General features: G+C 34.4%; 1 protein-coding gene across 1 annotated transcript in view; it reads right to left on the minus strand.

Moving 5' to 3' along the window:
- Positions 1-205: 205 nt before the first annotated feature.
- The window catches only part of LOC148939982 (uncharacterized), a 135,909-nt gene continuing 119,772 nt past the window's right edge, over positions 206-16,342 (minus strand). Inside the window, exons 8-12 of the mRNA XM_089106503.1 lie at positions 12,080-12,348; positions 8,586-8,717; positions 5,687-5,789; positions 3,050-3,264; positions 206-2,323 (exon numbers count right to left, since the gene is read on the minus strand). Coding sequence (XP_088962629.1) covers positions 2,214-2,323; positions 3,050-3,264; positions 5,687-5,789; positions 8,586-8,717; positions 12,080-12,348 — 829 coding nt within the window. The 3' untranslated portion in view covers positions 206-2,213. The remainder of the gene's footprint in view (positions 2,324-3,049; positions 3,265-5,686; positions 5,790-8,585; positions 8,718-12,079; positions 12,349-16,342) is intronic.

The raw sequence follows: 16,342 nt of genomic DNA on the forward strand, positions 1-16,342 counted from the left end.
ATATATATATATATATATATATATATATATATATATATATATATATATATATAAATATATTTATATATATATAATATATATATATATATATATATATATATATATATATATATATATATATATATATATATATATATATATATATATATATATATATATATATATATATATATATGTATATATATATATATATATTTGGGCAAAACGTGATGAAACCAATTCTGCATGGTTAAACTTAAAATAGAAAATTGCCCCGGGCGTTGAAAAACCAACCCTTACCTTAGAGGGTAATTCCACCTAAAGCCGACTCGAAGGCACCTTTTCTTATGGGAAAAAAGCCTTCCCTATTTATTCCTTAAAATGTCCTTTCTAGCATTTCAGAACCCTCCCTCTCCCTATTATTGCAAAATCCTCTCGTGCACCTTTTCTTATTATAAGAATTATGATACGAAGTTATGATGTCATCAATCTTAATCATCATCTTATGATGTCATCAATCGAAGTCATCATCTTAGTTATGATGAAAATACATTTAACCAGGCAATATTACGCCACATTTTCAATGTCATGCGTCTTTCTCAATATTATTTCTTTCTCTTTATTGCAATTACTTCTAATAAATCCATGGGAAGATTACCAACAGACTGAACCCAAAACTAAAACGAGAGCGAACGACTAATTTCCGGCATTTGATAAGAAAGAAAATGAGATTGTCCTAATTTTGGCAAAAGAAGAGATTCGGAACAAAAGAAAAGACAACTCTGTACAATCTATAAAATCATAACTATCCCTGAGACATAAAACACAAGCTAATAAGCAAAGGCACGCGTTTCTTTTAACCAAGTTATAGTACACAACAACAGAAGGACTAGAAGAAAACAAGCCTAACTTCAAGAGACGTAACCAGGAAAATGAAACACAGGAAAAGCTAAAGCTGGAAATATGCCTTTTTTCCATGCGCTATATCAATAAGCTGTTTCACAATTAAATCACCCTTACCATACCCCAAATGGGCTGGACCTTATCCAAAACAGAATCCAGCTACACCTCTGGATAGAGGAACTCAATAAAGACTTTTATCGTGTGAAACTAAACAGGCAATATCTTTTTTTTCTTTTAGTGCAAACCTTTTTTCACAATTGATCACTTAAAATATGTACAAATTAATTAATAAAGGTTTAAGGAATTATTTTGTGTTTAATATTTAGTCTGATATAGTTAATATTTGGCTTTAAATAGCACTAGAATATACTAAAGGAATAATCCCGTCTTTACGAATAATCCAAAAGGTCTTTCCAGGAAACTTTGGATAACTATGACTCAAATAATCAAATTGTTTTGGCATTACAGCCCCTCCCTCTGAAAGAAATTCTCAAATACCCCATTCCCCCCTCCAAAGTGCTCGCACCTGTACCCCGATTACAGGATTTACTCTTCTCCTAAGATCAATGAGAGCCCTATGCCATTTAAGGAAATAGGAAAAATTATGACCCTACAATGAAATTTCCTCGTGTTTTCTTGCCCACCTACCTCCAGATTGGAATTATGCATGTATATAAATGCAACGTTTATATCCTGAGAAGTGAATATAGTATTCTAGTCTGTTATAATAAGCTTGAAGCTCAGGGGCTTAACCATCCAACATCAAAACACATTATGCACACAGAAATACATATACTTGATCATTTTTCACAATATGAGCATATTATATTTTGACTCTGGGGGCTGACTCCATATCACTTATTGGGTACCCCAGTGATTTAATATAACAAATTTAGTTTAGCACTAAAGCTATATAGAGTTGTAGCTCTAATAAAATTATTTCTTCTATCTAGTAGTCAAGCAATGTCCATACATTATTCCTTGTGCAAAAAAGAATTTATATAAAAAAAAGATAATAAAAGTACTCAGGCTATCGTTTTTATCTATTTAAAAATTCGGTGCTTAGCGTTTCATAACGATTAGAATCAGGAATAGGGATATTTATCAATAACTAAATCAAAAATATACAGAACATAAAAAAAAATATACTGCAACACAAAGTTGTGTAGAGCCGATAAACACAATCACTCTGGAAAAGCCATCTGCCGAGCTCCATATCACAATTATTTTCGTCTCATAAGACTTTGACCGCTAGGAGTACTGGCAAAGTCTAGTTCAATGAGATCGAGGGCAGTGTCTCACACATTATTCATAAGGGAACTAGACACAGTTTAAACAGTTGAACTTGGATGTCCTTGAGCAAATAATGGCCCTTGGTATACAACACCGTCGAATTCAAATGTAGCTATTAACTGGCCCTCGGTACTATTTCGAGACTCCACTGAAAAGAGAAATACATCGATTAATACAGAGACCTTCAAAAAACAATATTTCTAGCTATATTAATGAAAGTGCCTCCATTCATAAATGGGCACAGAAAGTATCCCAGTGTACCGTATTTATTACCAGTATACCTTAAGAGCCGAGTTTTTGCAGTTAAGTCTTTTGTGCGGACGTCAGATAAAGGCACTATTTTTTCCTAACGGGAAAATCCTAAAAATGCTGACTTGGCACAGAAAGCGACAGTTTCAGGCCACAGCACTAAACAGACTATGTAATGTTGAACAAATAATTGAACGAGTCTATTTCTTCCAAGGCCTTACCTTTGTTAACTAGGAAATATTGACCTCAAGTGAATGTCGTTTTTCTAGTATTTAACATTGTATCTGGGAATCAGATTGGAAGTTCTCCTCTAAACGGTAGAACTGTGACACCACTCTTAAATCAAATATTTTAAAATATAAAGCAATCGGTTATTTTTTGTTACATCATAATAGTGTTTGACAATTATTTAAACTTCAAACTTGTTTTAATGAAAATTTATCTTGGATTATTTTTTTTCTTTAAATGAATAATTAGTGATTTTTAATATTGAAAGCGATAAGTGGTAACAGCAACTGCAGTTGGGTAAAATTGTTTGTTCAGAATATTTACAATATTCTTCTCCTTCTTCCGTGTAACACATAAACGTTATCTCGTAATAATCTCAAAACAATTCATAACTTACCACCCCTAGATGTAACGGTAATTTGTATTTGATTAGTTTTGTCATCTTGCCCCTCTGTTACGGCCATCTTCCAATGTATTTCTCGTTTCTTTTTTTCTGCTGAATATTCCAGCGGCAATCGCGGTTCCTCCGCCTCTCTCTTTTCAACACTTTCCTTTTTAACTTCTTGACGTTCTTCTTTACTGATTCTCTGTGCTGCTTCGCTTGCACGTAATCTAAAATTATATTAACCGTTTGAAATAACAATATTAAATTCCTAAATTGCTCAAATAGATTCAGAACGTTATTTCAACCCCCCCAAAAAATTACAATTCCGATGCATTTGTGGAAAGCTCATATTTTAATCCCTCTTCTGATTCAGTTTTAGATTCTTTACACATTCTAAAATACTCGAAGCTTATACTGACCCAATAAAACTACGGGATACAACCCTGTTTTGATTAATTTCTATTTGGGTTTGTTAAAGTGCGTCTGCATTAATCTGATTTCACACTTTCTGATGTCTAGATTTTGGCAATTACAGAAGAAAGGGCTATAAATTGGATGAAGTCAACAAATGTAAAGAAATATATAGCCCGGATTATAAACACTGGGGAAATTAATGTATTTTTCTACACTTGTGTATTCTTAAAGATATTTTGGTTTGGTAAAACCAGGTGTTTTCCTGGTTTAGCAGAGTCGATTTGATACTCCCTTCCTTAAATCAATACGAAACATAGAAAAAGGATACTAAATAGTAAAAATAACGTCCCCGGTTTGTAAGAATGCGGGTTTGAACTCCTCCCCCCCTCCTCTAAATTTTGTCTGGTTCATAAAACGTAACATAAATCCATATAAATTTTTTTGATGCCGTTTGTAAAGTCACCCCCACACCTACCCCCCAAAAAAATTCTGGGTAGATCCTTGCTTGGTTATACCCCTTTTCCCTGAGATCGATTCAAACTGAGGTTCTGGATAAAGAAAATTGACCACTGAAAGCCCATTTGTCGCATAATAAAGTATTGTTCGTTTTCGGTATCTTTGCCAACATTTGGGTGTTTTGATCTGTGAAAGTTTCATTATTTAGGTAAGCTCTACTTACGTGGTTTCTACATACAATTGAAAAAATATATTACATTTACTCTGGCCTAGTAGCTTTTTAAATCCCTAAGAAATGGAAACAAACTTCAAAAGTTATTGCGCAAAAACAATGATTGCTACTGTAACAGATTTGATTATAATTTTAATTTAAAAAAGTTATTTTTGAAACCGATAGGAATATAGAAAATTCTTTTGGGCAAAATTACCTAAGCATTTTCACAGTATTTCCTTTATGAACCCGAAACAGTAAATTTCGAAAAAATATTAACATTTAAAAAGTATTAAGCAAAAACACTGGACGAGAAAAAAAAATTTGAAAAGAGATTTGAAATCAATACGAAAAACATTATTTGATTCATCCATAAAATTGTTGACGAATTTAATAGTGAATATTCTATGATAAGAAATATATTGTCTACCGGGTGCATTCCTTTCTAAGTTCTTAATTTAGCCTAACCGCTATGAAAGTATCTATATATACCTACTCTTCCATACTGTGGACAATCTAAAAACAATTTGAGAGTTACTGTAAAAAAAATTAAATTCCAGGGCTGAAAACAAAGAAAAAAGTGCCAATGAAATATTAGAAATACATAAACAAATCATTTATGCTTAAGCTAATTTAGAATCTTAAAGTGGCGTCAATTCAAGAAAATTTAGTGGTGGGGGGTAAATTTGAGGTGTTTTTTCCAATTTTTTCAATGAAAATACATAGACATTTTTTGATAAAAGAAAAACAGGTATTTTTCAAAATATAGGGGGTGGGGTGCAAACATCTAGGGGTATATAGCTTTTTCCCCTCCTCCCTCAAATGACGCCACTTGAATCGTAGTTATTTGCGCATGCAACTTTCTTCTAATCATTATATTCAAACTGGCGTTTTCTACTTTATTTCTTTTACATTTTCGTTAGGTACCCCTTTGAGTAAATCTGGAGTGCTTAAAATATTCATTGTCACTAAAGATCTTTGTCCTTGTCCGAAGGACTGTCGAGTCTTAACTTTCAAATTAATTCTACGCTTCTAGAATGGTCATGAGTTATTTAAATCTGTAGGTACCACTATATGTACTACTCCTTCTTTTCTCCACAAAAGTTTCTTGTGATCCGGCAACAAACATGTTCATTGAATTTGTTTATCTGAACGGCCATTTGGATGGACAGTAGATAAAAAGACGGTCTAACAACGTTCTACTCATATCGTTTTACCGATGTCATCTATCAAGGAGACATCCTCGTTTGTTGCTGAAAAGGTGGCAGTCCTCAATGTTAATCGATCTCTAGTTCCAATTGCCGCAAAGAGAGTGTTTCCTTTAAATCCAATTATGAAAAGACAAGGCACTATCTTATGAATGGCAATCTACGCAGCTGCAACTCTCCCGGAAACCTATAAATGCCAACAAAGTGTGATCTTTGTAGCGTTCGCAAAAATAACCCTCCCTTTCTAACATTCACCTTACAATCGAGACAAAAAATAGTCCCCCCCCCCGAAAAAGCAAAAGATAAAAGATAAGAGAACTAGAATGTTATTAACGGCATTAAACATTAGAAACAACTTACTTCAGAGCATCTTGCCGTGCCTGCTCAGCAGCTAAATTTAACGCTTCTTTCTGTTGAGGAATAAACCTGCCACCAGCCATTGCTGCTAGGGCTGCCATGTGGCCTGAAATAAACCCAGATATTCTTATTTTCATTCTACCTAACAGTGATGCAATCATTTTTTTTTCTAGATTTTCTATGACAAAATGATTGACCAAATGTTAAATTAAATTTCCATTTTGTACTCGAAAAAAGTACCTTGTGGGACTGAATTTAGGTCATTATAGTTCAAGCGTGGATTTAAGGGCCTGGTGGAGTAATCATTCCTCTGAATCTATATAAATCCAATGATAAATTACTCTATCAAGCAAAATTTTTCTACTCCATTCAGGTGTAAATGTTGCTAGACTTACTTGTTTATTTATTTGAGCGTATAGAAAAGTTTATCAAACAGTTCGTGGTAACGAACTGTAAGTAAGGAGGGACACGGCTTAATAGTAACCGAAACTCGAAAAAACGGAACTTCGATACCAGTATATACATCAAAAGAATTGGATTTTCATACTAATTTTAAATGTATAGGTTTCATCAAGTTTAGTCTTACCCATCAAAAGTTACGAGCCTGAAAAAAATGCCTTATTTTCGAAAACAGGGGAAAACACCCAAGTGATAGAATCTTAATGAAAATCACACCATGAGATTCAGCGTATCAGAAAATCCTACTACATAGGTTTCAAGATCGTATCTGCAAAAATGTGGAATTTTACATTTTTTGCCAGAAGAAAGATCACGGATGCGTGTTTTTTTTGTTTTTTTTCCCCAGGGGTGATCGTCTCGATCCAGTGGTACTAGAATATCATGGGAGGACTCATTCGAACGGAAATTAGAAGTTCTAGTAGCTTTTTAAATGACCAAGAAATTGGAGGGCAACTTGGCCCCCTCCTACGCTCATTTTTCCCGAAGTCACCTGATCAAAATTTTGAGATAGCCATTTTGTTCAGCATAGTCGAAAATCTAATAAATATGTGTTTGAGGATCACTTCATCCCCCACAGGTCCCGGGGGAAGGGTTGCAAGTTATGAACTTTGCCCAATGTTTACATATTGTATTGGTTGTTGGGAAGCATACAGATTTTTTCATGAGGGATTTTTTCTTATTGGGGGGGGGGGGGTCGGAGGAATGGGGTTATGTGGGAGGATATTTCCATGGAGAATTTTGCCATGGGGGAAGCCAGATTTAAGTTTTTTTTAGTACTTTCAAAAGAGCTATCTATTCTAATTAAATGAAGGGACATTTCTATGAAGCCTTGGGGGAAGCCAGATTTCCCAGCATTATTTAAAAACGACCAGAAATTAAATAAAAAAAAAGCAACATTGTTCAACTGAATGAAGGAGCAACATTAAAACTTAAAACGAACAGAAATTATTACGTATATGAGGGGGTTCGCCCCCTAGTCAATACCTCACTCTTTACGCTTAAGTTTTTTTTAGTACTTTCAAAAGAGCTATCTATTCTAATTAAATGTGATTGTGATTCAGGGGTTTGTGATTCCAACAAAATTCGACCTTTACCGTAAAGAGCGAGGCATTGACTAGGGGGCAAACCCCCTCATAAACGTAATAATTCCTGTTCGTTTTAAGTTTTAAATTTGCTCCTTACTTTCAGTTGAAACAACTTTTTTTTTTATTTAAGTTTAGTTAAAGATGACATTTTGAAGGTGAACGTACCTCTACTACATAGTTTCTTGACATTGTTCACGTCCTGAATCAGCCCCTCCCCCCATCTCCCTTAATAGGTAAACTATGAGGTTAATTAATATATTAGTCTGTTAATATATTAGTGTTTTTCTAACAAAGGTCTAACTATCATTTTAGTTATAGTTATCCCAGCTTATTCATTTTTTACGTTTTTTGCAATTTTATGTACATTTGTACGTTTTCGTATGGTCATTTGATTGAAATCTGTCAATTAATATACAGATAAATATCAAGGTATCAGTCTGACTAAGATGACAGACTTTCCCAGTTTATATTGTTTTTTCTTAAATTTTTGTTTACATTTAGTATTCATTAGTTTATATTTAGTGTTTTTAGCTTACATATACTGGTTGTTGTTTGAATTTTTTTTTTTTTTTTTACTACTTTATCCAGATTTATTTTCTTTAATTTTCGGTAATGCTGAAACTCGTATTTATGGACAGTAAAAGTTATTCCAAACCTACCCTTCAAGCTCTGGTTGTATATTCAAAACTAAACAAAAATACACTTTAGATCACGCTAGATCTTTAGAAGCAGTAAAGAAAAACACGATGTTTTTGCGTTTGAAATAAACATTTGATTTTTTTTTTTTGTCTTAATATTTTGAAACGTAAACTAACCATTTTAGCAAAATAGTATGTATATTTTGATCAGCGGAGCCATAAGAAATTGCATCTATTTCTATTTTCTCTAACTACATTTTTTTTTTTTTTTTTTTTTTTTTGTACTTGAGATTAAGGGAACATATATGGATCACAAGCTCAAAGAAAGATAGCTAATTACTTACTGAAATAAAAGGATAGATTTATAAACAGATAAGATAGATAGATCTGTGGCGTACAAGATAATGATGATTGCTCAACAGGGTAGTAAAACCTCTTTTCTTATATATACGTAGCGAAAGAAGGCTGCAACATAATACATCCTTCAAGCTCAGTCTTCACAAATTATTTCATTCATTGTTTTAAATGACGGTGTTGCTTTCAATTATGTCAAAACAGAAGCCATTTTTTTTCTTTTTTCAACAGCTTCCATTTTTTCTTCTTTTTTCAACAACTTGAGTTTCTGCTGGTAAATATGTCTATATAACCTTTTTGATTATATAAAAATGTCTATGTAACCTTTTGATTAAATGTTTAACTAAAAAGACTCTGCTAACTTACCGGCACTGCTCGGTGGCTCACTAGTATTTGTGACATCCCCAGTTAAGGCACTACTGTACAGGTTCCATAAATTTAGCCGCTGCATTTCTAGCGCTTGTAAAGCATCGGCTGTCGGTGGAGAGCCTCTATTACCTAAACAAATATGAAAAATGACTGAACAAATATGAAAAATGGCCGAATATACACACAATGGAACTAAATGAATGACCCTGAACCACCAAAACAGTTCAAACCTTCTTTTTCATTTACTAATTTTGTTCTTAACTCGTTTACCCCAATTCGCCGTCTTGTTTGAACTTGCTTCATCTAAATTTGCGGATTGGTGAGCCATTTTTTTACCAGTTGGGAACGTTTTCAAAGTTTATCAGAGTATTCACTTCCGATGACAGTGCAATAATGCAAAGTCAAAATTGCACCCTCTTGAATACTCCTAATACCCTCAATATTTTTCATGAATCATCTGCTGACTGAAATTTGAGACTCTTAAGGGTTGAAAATATTGAACATAGTTACGAGGAAAACTAGAGCGGTTAGAACCCTTGCCTATAGCCATGGTAGTTCAGGTTCGAATCTTATCTAAGACAAATTTTGGCCTTATCTAAAACTAAAGACTTTTTTAGTCTTAGAAAAGACTAAAAAGTCAAAAATGATAAATATAACAACATTCTTTTCGAGACTAGTTTTCGAAATGGACTAAAAATTAGAAATTTTTTTCTCGGGAATCTAAGAATATAGATAAAAATGAGGGGCACAAAACGGACTGAGCTTTACATAACTTGATTTTTCAATTCGTTTTCTTCAACTTTTCGGTTTTCCGATTTTTTTTTCTTCATTTATGCATTCACAAATAAGATTACTTTGATATATATCCTTTTTGATTTCAGAATAATTTTTGCACCCCTCATTTCCACTTAAAACCATAGATTCCCAATAAAAAAAAACATTTCCTACCTTTAACGAAAAAACGAATGTAAAAAAATCCGTTATTTAACTATGAAACCACCGGAAGCCACAATTTACTTGGGATATATTGATTTCAACACAATTGATAGTTGTGTGGTGTCCGAACTCAGTCAGGTGACCCCTGACCACCTGCCGTATATAGAGTGGAGAACTGTCTTCGTTCGAATATATAATATATAAGGAATCCCTAGTTGATGCAAGCCATTAGCTCACAGTGGTTCGATTCCACGCTCAAAAACTCATTGAACAAACAATTCAACGGACACCCTTGCCAAAGATTAGTTCCAGATTAAAGGTATTTTTCACTGACAAACCGGATTGCTAATTCACAATCATCACAAATAGCTCCTCCTATTTAATCTGTCATCAGCGTTCCAGTGTATCGGAACGCGTATTTTTGCAGAAACTTTCTCAAAATGCCTTTGAAATCAACTCGAGACTTCGAAACCTACTTGTAATTCCTATAAAACATCTAATAATAACATTGCCCTGCTAATTACCGATTTTCATGTATGTATTGGAATGAATTAATTTAAAATTAGGTTCTTTAAAATTTAGTGTCATAAAGGTGAAGCCAAGTTTTGCGTTCAAGAAAAACCTGACTTGTCTACCCGCGAACAAATTGAATGTCGCTTATGTTTATACTTGTTTAAATGCTCTCCGTAGCACTTGTATCTCGATCCGGCTTTGTATAATGGTTGAGATAGGGAATGATCATACTGTGTTATATTTATAAACAGTACTTGCGGGTTTATACATTTTGCTGTTCCACGGTTTAGAAGTCAACTATCAGAAACCGATTTTGCAAGCTTCTTTGTTCCACGGGCAATTCTGTATCTTGATTCAAAAAATGTTTGTCAATAAAACTTTTGCCACCGAAAGTCTAGATACTGCATATTCTTACTAGATTTATACACTAGAGGGAGCTTTCAGTTACTGTTTTGGGGTTTCTAGGGGACAGCTTCTCTTTTCAGCCAATTCTATTCTCAATAGCTTAGCCCCGAGTCGTACTCTAGGAAGGAAAACTTGCTAGCTAGAGTTTCAACAAGGCTCCTATAAAAGTTTTCTTCCATCGTTGCGATAATTCAGTTTAAAAGTTTTGGAATCTAGTTTTTTTTAAAACACCTGATGTTGAAATCAAAAGTGTAAATTGCGGATGACAAGTCCTGCCCTATTAAATCGATTTGCTCTTTGCTACAAATTTTAAATCCTTCGGAGGAGCATTTAAAAGCTTATCAAGCAAACTGTTTTATTATGGGGTCTATTTGATAATAAGTACTTACGTGCTGAGCTATATCTATAAAGGTCTTGAAATAGCTTTGTCATAAGCATAATGGAGTACTCCATAAAGAAAAAGTTTCTATTTCACGAGTAACGCCACGTGTCTTGGGCTAACGGCTAATCTTGGTCGAGTCCAAAGAGTATAGCTTTAGCTGGGTATCAAAAGGATGTATCTTCATAATTGGAAGTTTTCAAAAGAGCGAATAAAAAACCTCACAACTTTTTTATTTACCCTCCGATAACCACAAAACAAATAAGGATTGATAGGTAAAATCAAAGCATATCAATCTGTTTTTGTTTTACAGTTATCAGAGGGGAAATAAAAAGTTGTGAGGTTTTTTGTTTGCTCTTCAAAAAATTTACAATTATGGAGATACGACCTTTTGATACCAGAGTGACGATAGATAACTTACAAGAGTGGAAACTGGCGCAAGTGGAGGAAAATAAAACACAAACGCTATTTAGGGCTTGCGTCTCATGACAGTTCTTCAGTCTATTAATGAGGCTACGTTAGTGTAAATAATATAATCCGCAAAATTAGTATAGCAATAAGTGCCTGATCTCTATTTCTAAAAAAAAGAAAAAATTAGGAAGTTTGGAAAAATGTCAATAAACATCAAATGTTAGATGGCATAGGTAATTTTTGTCGACACTAGCGCCAGTTTTCATTCTTATAAGTTGCCCATACTCTTTGGTCGAGGCTGTAGTTTTTTCCAGGATTTATTGGAAATTCTTAATTCTTTGGATTAGGAATAAAAATATTTAAATGCCTAACCCTATGGTATCTAGCCAGCAGATCTTTTAGCCTGCAGATCGCTTACAGTCCCGGTGAACTATGACCAACAAACAATTTTACACTATCATATATAAGTTACAAAATGAAATTTTAAGCATGTTTGCTGCTCAGCTATGGTTAATGTTTTAGGGTTGATTAAGAACTCTTTCGTTTAATCCCATCCATCAAATCCATAAAACTTTAACATACCTAGCCCAAAAATCTGGCTTTGGGGACTTGTGCACTGTAAGTAATGGGCTAATCATACATATTGTACGTAAAATTAAAAGATTAGGTAAGAATTTTCCACTTCATGAAATTTTTTTTATGATTTACATGAATCTACACATTTTTTCCATGCATTTTCATATGCTTATCAGGTCTTAAGTTGCTCTGGACAGGAAAAGAATGTCCAGAGCAAATCCAACTTCACAAAAAGAATTATTATACAAAAAAAAAGTTTCCATTAACTTACCAGGATGTGGGTGATGAGGATTATGACCTCCATTCATTAACGGCGGTCTCGAAACTAAACTCATAGGAGACATCTGCATCTGTGATGCCAGTTGACTAAGCCCGCCAGGAAGCTGCATACCAGGTCCCCGAGGTGCACCCATTTCTCCAAAAGCACCGTAACTTGAACGTCTTCCTTCTCTTCGGTTTCCGTCAATAGCCGTCTGCAACTCTGGAGGTGTACTAAATTTATCTTTTTCACATTCAAACGGGTATAGATATTTCATATACCTAAAATAAACAAATCATGATTTTATTATTCGGCTATGTTGAGTTGTGCTTAAATTGAAATGCCAGTAATAGTTAAACAGTGGACACCCTTGAACCAAAAAGAAAATATACCTGTTGGTCTTTTCTTATTCAACTTTTTGCTTAACTTCGAATGCAAAAGAAGGAGTAGCCTGTATAAACCATTAACAAATTTGGTACCACCCCTGGCTTGCTCAGAAATATCATTAGGAAATATTATTTTATTTTCATGTAAGGTTGAATTAAGAATTACAAGTTTTAATCAAATCAGATTTTTTTTTTCTTGTAAATATTACTTGATGAACAATTAATAATTGATTCCACTATTTTACATTGTTTTTCTTGGGGTTTATCTTTTCCCATATTTTTTGGGATTCCCACCATCCCACTACCTTCAGTGAAAATCCTTGAGTCTCTATTAGATTAGATTTGTTTCTTGATGCTGTTTGACCTCGGCCTGCATTTCTAGAACTGAAAAAGCTCTTTGCTGGCAGATCCAATGGCTTTAGAGTCCCTAAACTAGGCTTAGCTTTCATTCGAGATTCCGAGTTTTTTAAATTCAATTTTACCAGCAATTTACTCTTTCACTATCCACTTCAAAAGATTTGGAATATGACAAGGCTGTACCCAGGATTTTTTTTCGGAGGCGGTTTTACTCAAATATTTTTTCCTTTTTTTTGGGGGGGGGGGGGAGGGGTAAACAAAAAAACGAATACAAAATTTGTTTATGTCCATTTTTGTTACGTTTTTACGAGTCAGACAAACATTTCGGGGGGGGGGGGGTGTTCAAACCCCCTAAAACCCCCCTGGATACGGCCTTGCAATAGTATTCACCAATCCTTAACAAAAAAAAATGTGTTAAAAATTGCGCTTCTTGATGTTTTCTCCTTTCCACTTCTTTTTTGATATTTTTCTTTCGGGGGAGAACAGTCCCTGTACTAAATTCAGAATGATTAACTTCCACCTTTCTCTCCTTTTAGATTGGGGAAGGAAGGAGTTAAGGGGGCATTAATATAGTTAGTTAATGTCAAAAGATTTTACCTAGGAGGTACGTATTTATTCTTTTCTGAAGTTCAACCGTGGGTAAAATTACATAAAGAAACAAAAGATGATCTAAATTTACCGATTAAAAACGTAGGTTAAGCCCCATAGGAGAGGATCATTAAATCAAATGATGCAAGTTCCATTTCAAAATGTTCATTGAGTGCCGTGACCAGTAGATGAGAAGAAACAGTTCATGCGTCAGCTCAGTATAATAGTCTTCTTAAGTCGAGTGGTTCCAGCCTCTCTTATGACCAAGAATACAAAGATCTTGATTTAACCACCGAAGCATTTTTTGTTTGAATTTAAATGGTCAAATTCATATTTGCTTTAGAGTGAATGAATTGAAGATTGAACATGAAGAAATCAAATATAGAAGTTATCCCGTTGTTAAGAAACTCGTAATCTTCATTCCGTTGAATAATCAGTTATCATAATCTCACCATAGGGTCTCTATCGTTGAACAGAGGGGGTCCTTAGGGTTAGTGACAAATGAGAGGTCAATTTATTACGATCAAGTTCGTATGTATTCAGAAAATCTATGATATGCAGCCTGTTTTACATAATATAGTATGTGATGCATTTATTTATACAGCGGGTGACTTGATACGGGGTTTTGAATAGCTAAAAATATGCATCGGTCATATTTATGTTATTTGTTCTGTTATGACGGCTCTACTTGTAGATAAGGAGTTATGATGTGGTATCCATGCCTTATTTGCATTTTTTAAAATCAATTATACTTTCCATATTGTATACTTTGATTATGCAGTTATAAATTTGTGCTTGTGCAACTCAAGTAGACATTTTATTCAGTCGGTAGTTCATCATGAATTGCTTTTCCTTACCAGAATGCACAAAGGTGTTCAGTCCATTTAAATTTTTCAGAAATTATTGTTTTTTTCAAATACTGCAAGGATACGGCTCTGATATACATCAGAGCCGTGATCTGTTCTACTGAAGCCTATAATCTGTTCTACTGAAGCATTTTCCCCCCCCCCCCTCAATCCCGGCCGGTGCTCCTAACCTCCCATGAAGTGAAGATGACTCTGCAAATACCACCAGTACGAAAGGACCCAATAGAGAGATCTTATTCGTTTTCTTTAAAAAAAGGACTAAACACATTTATGCGTTACCATACGGTTAAGGCCCAGAGAAAACACTCTTCCATTGGAGCAAATTTTTCGATTTCAATACAAAAGAAAAGCGCAAAAATCCTTACCAGAATGCACAAAGGTGTTCAGTCCATATCAATTTTTCAGAAATTAATTTTTTTTTCAAATACTGCAAGGATACGGCTCTGATATACATCAGAGCCGTGATCTGTTCTACTGAAGCATATAATCTGTTCTACTGAAGCATATTCCCCCCCCCCCTCAATCCCGGCCGGTGCTCCTAACCTCCCATGAAGTGAATATGACTCTGCAAATACCACCAGTACGAAAGGACCCAATAGAGAGATCTTATTCGTTTTCTTTAAAAAAAGGACTAAACACATTTATGCGTTACCATACGGTTAAGGCCCAGAGAAAACACTCTTCCATTGGAGCAAATTTTTCGATTTCAATACAAAAGAAAAGCGCAAAAATCCTTACCAGAATGCACAAAGGTGTTCAGTCCATATCAATTTTTCAGAAATTAATTTTTTTTTCAAATACTGCAAGGATACGGCTCTGATGATATATATATATATATATATATATATATATATATATATATATATATATATATATATAATTTTAATTACAGGTCATTTTATTTTTACTTTTATAAAATAAAATTATTTGTTCTACTGAAGCATATTGCCCTCCCCCCTCAATCCCGGCCGGTGCTCCTAACCTTCCATGAAGTGAATATGCCTCTGCAAATGCCACCAGTACGAAAGGACCCAATAAAGAGATCTTATTCGTTTTCTTAAAAAAAAGGACTAAACACATTTATGCGTTACGATACGGTTAAGGGCATAAGGCCCAGAGAAAACACTCTTCTATTGGAGCAAATTTTTCGATTTCAATACAAAAGAAAAGCGCAAAATTTATGTCTCAGATGGCAGTGCTTGCGGTCTCTCAATGTGGAAAAGGGACAATTTCAAATCTTTATGTATTTTAAACACTTGCATGGTTATTGGCAGTGGCGAAGAAAATAGGGCTTAGGCCCTAAAGTTGAAACTCTTGATTTATCCATTTTTACCCCAAGCCTGGTTGGGCTCTTGTTGGCACTGGCTGTTCAGTAAGGTGAAAAAAAAAATATGTTGCATCTACGAAATGGAAACGAATTGTATTCAGGCATGTATGGGACATGATGAGATCCCAAAACTGTACTATATTTCCTGTAACTTATTATATATTCCATAATATCTACCTATTTTTGTGTGTGTGGGGGGAGTTTGAATTCGTTTCTCCCAATCATCTAGTTGATACCAGCAACCCAATTTGCCTTATTTGATTCTTGATCCTAGATTTTTTTTTTCCGTGTTGAAAGTAGGGAAAATGTTGCTGGATGTCACTAGCCTAATATAGGTCTAACGAGAGATGTGACGCACGGCCCGGGGACCAGATAGGGGTGATAAACCTCCTTCCTTCCTACTTAGCATACTTATTTATACACTTATAGAAAATCATACTTATTTTAAATCTTATCCCACGGAGTTTTCCTCTACTGGATCCGACCAACTTGGATTAACTTGTGAAAACCCAAGGTTTGTGGAGCCTTGTCTTAATAACTAGATAACTATTATATTTAAATAATTTAAAGCCAAACTTGATTTCTTTATACTCAACGTAAAGCATGAAGATTGGCGGATCCAGGGGGTTGGGGGGGACCCCGGGTCCCAAGAATTTTTCTGGCACCCTCTGTCCCTGTTTTTTTACTCTTTTTTTAGAATAAATTTGTCAATTTGGCCAATTATTCGCAACTTTGTCACACCCCCCCTCCC

The sequence above is a fragment of the Artemia sp. Qi Xiang Cuo genome, chromosome 20 (genome assembly GCF_049724085.1).
Source record: "Artemia sp. Qi Xiang Cuo chromosome 20, ASM4972408v1, whole genome shotgun sequence".
Classification (NCBI taxonomy): domain Eukaryota; kingdom Metazoa; phylum Arthropoda; class Branchiopoda; order Anostraca; family Artemiidae; genus Artemia; species Artemia sp. Qi Xiang Cuo.